At 40.9% G+C, this 6,000-nt stretch overlaps 1 protein-coding gene across 1 annotated transcript in view; it reads left to right on the forward strand.

The window, feature by feature from the left end:
• Nucleotides 1–5,759, forward strand: part of ATP6V0C (ATPase H+ transporting V0 subunit c) — a 29,683-nt gene extending 23,924 nt beyond the window's left edge. Inside the window, exons 2-3 of the mRNA XM_065412025.1 lie at nt 3,094–3,277; nt 4,920–5,759. Coding sequence (XP_065268097.1) covers nt 3,094–3,277; nt 4,920–5,124 — 389 coding nt within the window. The 3' untranslated portion in view covers nt 5,125–5,759. The remainder of the gene's footprint in view (nt 1–3,093; nt 3,278–4,919) is intronic.
• Nucleotides 5,760–6,000: the final 241 nt, after the last annotated feature.

A 6,000-nucleotide genomic window follows, 5' to 3' on the forward strand; every position in this document is an offset into this window, starting at 1 on the left:
CAGGATACTGGGGCTAGCTGGACTATTGGTCTGACCTAATATAGCTGTTCTTACTTTCTCAGTCTCAGCAGAAAGTTGTGCCATCTCCTAAGGTGTGCCAAAATCAGAATCCAGTTTTGAATACACTAAACTAAATACTCTAGCTTACTACAACCTACCAGTGTAGAATTTTCCTATTACCTGCCAAGGGCTGATTAAATCTAAACCCCTTATATCCACCTATAACTACAGTAGCAAGAAACTGACTAGTTCCTGTCCATATAACTAAAAAAACCATACTTTTCAAAAGCACAACTTCATACAATAACATGCTTAAATACTCACATGAGAGGGTTCTTTAGTGCTTCTGTGATTACAATATGGCATGTTAACTGATCTTGTTAGCAGGTTGAAACTAACAGAAACCTTTGACTCCCTGTCAGTGCTTCTCTTCTCCATGCTCCTGCAAAATAGCTACATCAAAGTATTTTCATCGGGGGGAATGTATCCTAAAATCATAACACAGCATGGTTCTAGAAATGCATTAATTTTAAGGCTCTCAGATTGTATCCTAAGGCAACTAGAAACCTAGTGGTGTAACTATGATTTGAAGTTTGAAGCAAAAACCTATTACACCTATGCCTGGGTAGGGGAAGGTCAGAATTTACATGTCTGAGTCTGGTAAGTAACTAGTTACAATATAGCTGACTTCTTGTATAAAATACAAATGTTAAGAAGTGGTGGTATAGCTGTCTGGGTCTATCAGGAACCAACAATCATAGATTCAAAGGTCAGTTACACTATAGGATCAAATGGTCCCGAGCTTTATAATGCAGGCCGTAGAACTTCCCCAAAATTACTAGAGCATATCTTTTTAGGACAGTACCTAAATCTTGGACTCAATGCCCAGCAAGACTCAAGGTTCATCTTATAGCCTGCCTAGAACACTTCTAGGAGTATTGATGCTTGCTAAACCAAGAATGTCAAATGCAGTGATGAGGAATTTGGAAGCAAAGGCTGAACAAGTTAATAATGTCGAGTTGCCTGGTGTTTTCCTAATCAGACTTCAGCTTGGCATCCAGCCCTTATGGACTATAGTATCTTTCTGAGTTTGCTGGTAGAAGGCACAAACTTAGTTGAGACTGTTGGGGCCAATTCCTTTTGGATATTACATAATTAAACTTGGCGTTATTTGAAGTTGTAGGTTATGCCTTACAGACTGTAAAAGATGGTATGAACCAAATTACTGTAGACTACATGGACTCTTCAAAACTAGATCTTTAACAAAACCACTCCTTTGTCAACTTGTATACTTACCATGATAAATTCAGCCCAGGGCTTCAGTTGACACTTCTGTAATTTGTAAGAAATGATATTGCAAAGAATAAAGTAGAACTTCCTTCTAATGACCAATGTGAAAGATGTTCTTGTAACAACTCACTGGCCTTCTTGAAGTATTGAACCACTCTACAGCATAGCTGTTGCCTAAACCTGCCTCTACACTGAAGCATGAAGAATTTCACTAAAGTACCAGCTCTCTAAAAGTAGAAAAGTGCTTTATTTGAAGTCCTTTATTCGGAAGCTCTGTAGTACTGAGATCACAATGTCCTGAGAAGCTCCTACGTTAGTTTGTCAAGAGTCAACAAAAAGCTGGAGTGTGGGGAGGCCTAACCCAGAATCATGGACTTACCAAGGCACTAAGTGAATACCAGGAAGATGTCCCACATTTGCATCTTATTACCCCATGGATTGTCTTTTTGAATAACTATTTGCACTTAACCGAACAGCAGTAAAAAGAACCAACAGCTGTCAGCACCTGACAAGGAAGAGATGTAAGGCAACCTGAATCAGTCAGGGAATTTTAAATAGTGAACAGTTACCTAGACAGCAACTGTTTCTTGTTTGTTAACAGCATGGGATTCCTACAAGCCTCTGTACAAATAGACTGCCGTTGCAGACACTTGCTCTATAACAGTTTCTCACTTCAAGAGGGAAACCATAAAAATCCTTAAACTTCTAAGCACAACTGTGCTTCAGTTGCATCAGCCTGTGTAAACACTTGTAGTGCAGTTTCACTTCTCTGAACAGATGTCTCTGGGGCAATGCAGATAACACCCTGACTTGCAATAAGCTTCCCCTTAGCAGAGATCCAGATCATCATACTTGGGCAAGTTTTAAAATTGAGTGCAATAGTCTAATGTGAATTAGCTAAGTTAACTTTCCCGCAGTGTGGGTTGGACTCTTCAATTGTATGCACTGTTGAAACATCTGAAGACTACTCCTCTGTAAAGGGGAAATACAATATGGCAGTTGAAAATCCTGAAGAGGAAGGGTGTCTACAAAGTTTTCAAGCCATAAAGCTACACAGGATACTTTTTAGTATGCCTCTGGCATTAATCTTAAGTGCCTTCCTAGACACACGTAAGTAATTATAGATGTGTAGCACCTGTAACTTCTTCCTAATGCCCTTCTACTGAAACCTCATCCAAACCTGTTTAACCATCAGGTTTCAATGACCATACAGTGAGGTCTCTGAGATGATTTACTGCTGCTTGTTAACTCAACACAGGCTCAATTGTAGTTGCTGGGAGATTTAATTCACTGTCATTGCTTGGGGTGAAGGCTGGTAGCCTGACTAAATGCACTGTGGAGGAGACATTGATTCAAACCTTGGGCATGGTGATCTCCTAATTCTAGAGATGCTAAGTTAAACAGTAAATCAAAGGGAACAGAACACTGATTATGCCCATTGTTTGAGCCAGTGCCCTGTAACTAGACCATCTTAAATGTAGGAAATAGCAGTTTCCAGATAACACAGCCTGATGTCCCAAGCATATACTAGCTAGCCTCATAGCCTAGCTACAGTGTGTGTTGGGTAGAACAGGCTCAATTTGGAAGAAGTCTAATCTTACTGTTGCCTTGAGCAAGTCATTCTTACTTCAGCATTCCCCACCAAATGGGAGATCAGGGAAATATTTTCTGAAGCTGGTGCCAGTTTACCTACTAGCAAAGCCCTGTGCAACTTAACAGGGTACAATAGTATAGAAAACCATGCTCTCATAAGTGCATATGGTCTAGTAGGGATACCACTAACATTGTTTTCCTCTCTTCCAGCCTTGGGAGCTGCTTATGGAACAGCAAAGAGTGGCACAGGTATTGCAGCCATGTCTGTCATGAGGCCTGAACTGATCATGAAGTCAATCATCCCTGTTGTCATGGCGGGTATTATAGCTATCTATGGCCTGGTAGTGGCAGTCCTTATTGCCAACTCCCTTGCACCTGGCATCACACTATTCAAGTAAGTTTTTGCTACACCTGTCAATAGCAGTGTTGGGAGTGTTAACCTGAAACTCTTGACCCTTGTCAAATGACTAGGTACCACTTAAACGCTACTGCAGAGAAGCCATTTACTATGGAGTACTTGGAATCTGTGGTGATATGGGCAGTGAAGTACCTAGAGAGCATTTTATAGCTATAGAATAGCTTGTAATTCTGTAACAATTGGGTCCAAAGTTCAGATCCACTGTCCTATTAGGAACTCAGTGCATCATGCAAAATGGAGAGCTTCAATACATGGTCATACAACCTTGCCATTCTGTTTCTCTTCATATATAACTGGCATTTAAAGCTGTCCCACTATGGCCCATAAGCAGTTCAAGAAAGGGGTCATCAGCCAGTGAGAAGAACTTAAACAGTCCCGGTTTATGGTACAGCTCCTGATTGAACAAAGACTATTTAAAATCCATACCCTTTACAAGGTGTGCTAACTTAATTAGGCAAGTTACTGCTTATTTCCAAGCATGCCAGCATGTTGGTAAATAATCCTTTAGCTATGCTAACCTCAACAGTTGCCTTTTTTGCACCTGGAGCAGTCTAAAATCCAATCTCTTCCAAGCTTCCTGAGAAGGGCTGGAACTAGCCTAAGACTTGGCAGCCTGCAATAATAACTGACAGCCCAATAGACTGGCTTAATATGGCAGTAACACCTGTAATTCTGTAACTTCCTAAAATGTCTGTCCTATTAAGGACCACTAAAATATGTCTTAATCCTAACTGGGTAACACAAGCGGACAGATCTTCAGATCCTGAAATGAAGGCAGGTCCCCTATCAAGTGGCAACTCTTCTGCCCTAACAAATTAGGAATCTGTTTAAGCACTCTTAGTTTGGGAAACCATCTCTCTGCAAGTTAGAGGGACTGGCAGTCCTCAACTGTCCAGTGTGATAGTGTTAAACCCCTTGATTCTAGGAATGACTGCATCACAATACAGGAGTTACTGTGCTATGCTGTCCATCAGTAGAAAGTGAAATTATGCTCTACCTTTATTCTTGGGAGTTGGCCACGCCAGGTGTCCTGACAAATGGAATTACAACTTTTTCCTCTGAATTATTCTATCTGTGCAGCACAGTATGGCAAACACTTATATTGGAATAGAACTTAATACCAAAATGACTCCTTACAGTACACATTAACTGCCTAGAAAACACATGCACAGCTATAGTTGCCAGAGCCTTGAATGTTTAATGGACAGTTTGATTCTTACATAGCTTCATGTGCTGCCAGTATTTGGAACTGACTAAATTACTAATGCTCTTTCAGAAGCATGCTTCTAGATAGTATATGGGCTTGATGTCCTGTCAGGGTCTGCGCCAAAAAAAAAACCAACCCTGAACATGAGATTCCCAACTATGTTCAACATCCGTCGTCTTCCAAGACTACACCCACATGTGTAGTGGGAGACAAAGCTAGGTGTACAGTTGGGAAGTTCCCTGCTGAGGTTGTGATGGAATATCTATCCCTTTAGGAGGGTGTGGTTTCCCCTTCAAAAGTGGTGGTGGAAGTGCTGTTTCTGCAGAGAAATGGCAGTTACCTTTTTTGACCCAGCCCTTAAACTTGAGATTTATCATTCATCACTAAACTTGTCTCATCCTTGATCTACAGGAGCTTCCTTCAGCTGGGTGCTGGCTTGAGTGTGGGCCTCAGTGGTCTGGCTGCTGGCTTTGCCATTGGCATTGTAGGTGATGCAGGTGTACGGGGGACAGCACAGCAGCCCAGGTTATTCGTGGGAATGATCCTGATCTTGATCTTCGCTGAAGTCTTGGGTCTCTATGGCCTCATTGTTGCCCTGATCCTTTCCACAAAGTAAACACCAGAGTATGATGTAAAGAATTAAACAAACAAACCCACATTTAAAACAAACAAGCTCGAGAATGAAAATGATTTCTCAACAATGTGTACAGTTGTCTTAATTTGGTAGTGGATCTCTTGTAAATGCGCAATGAATGTTAGTGACTTGTCTGTCCTGTGTGTACTTCAATATTAAACTGGATGGGCTGCCCAAAACCTGCTTCAGGGTTTGGCGTGGCCTATGTGCAACTTTCCACCCATTTGCCATTTAGAGTACTTTATGTATAAATAGGAACTAGAAATGTAATTTTTCTCTTCACTGGATGTTTATTTATAAAAGACTTGACATGTTCATACATTATGGAGCAAGAATCTTCAATTTCCCATGCTATATATATTAATCATATATATGTAGATTATTGCACTGTGGGGTTAATTGTAAGTGCAGAGAATTCCTTGGATGTAACTCGATTCTAAAGATTGCTATAGCGTCCTGGTATTGGAGTGTGAGAATTGTTTGTCTTTTACTTATACAGCAAATGTCCAACACTCCCATGTTTCCAGTAGTAAAATTTATGCTCTGGCATCAGTCGTGCACCCAGTGTTGGGTTTTGCAGTTATACAATGTTTCCAAATAAAACTTCCTCCACTACACTACTGTAGCAGATCTTGTGGTTTATTTTAAATCATGTGAAACAGGCCTGCACTCCACCTCCTAGACATCTTCCCTCACCCCCAAACACAGTGTCTGAATCATGGGAGCGCAGGCAGGATTCCAATACAATTGAGCATATAGTAATGGAAGAGTTAATGCTGCAGTGCATCAAATAAAGCTTGTACATGAAAGGAGCAATATGTCCTCTTACCAAGGATAATGAGCTCTTGCCTAATGGCT

The sequence above is a fragment of the Emys orbicularis genome, chromosome 10 (assembly GCF_028017835.1).
Source record: "Emys orbicularis isolate rEmyOrb1 chromosome 10, rEmyOrb1.hap1, whole genome shotgun sequence".
Lineage (NCBI taxonomy): Eukaryota > Metazoa > Chordata > Testudines > Emydidae > Emys > Emys orbicularis.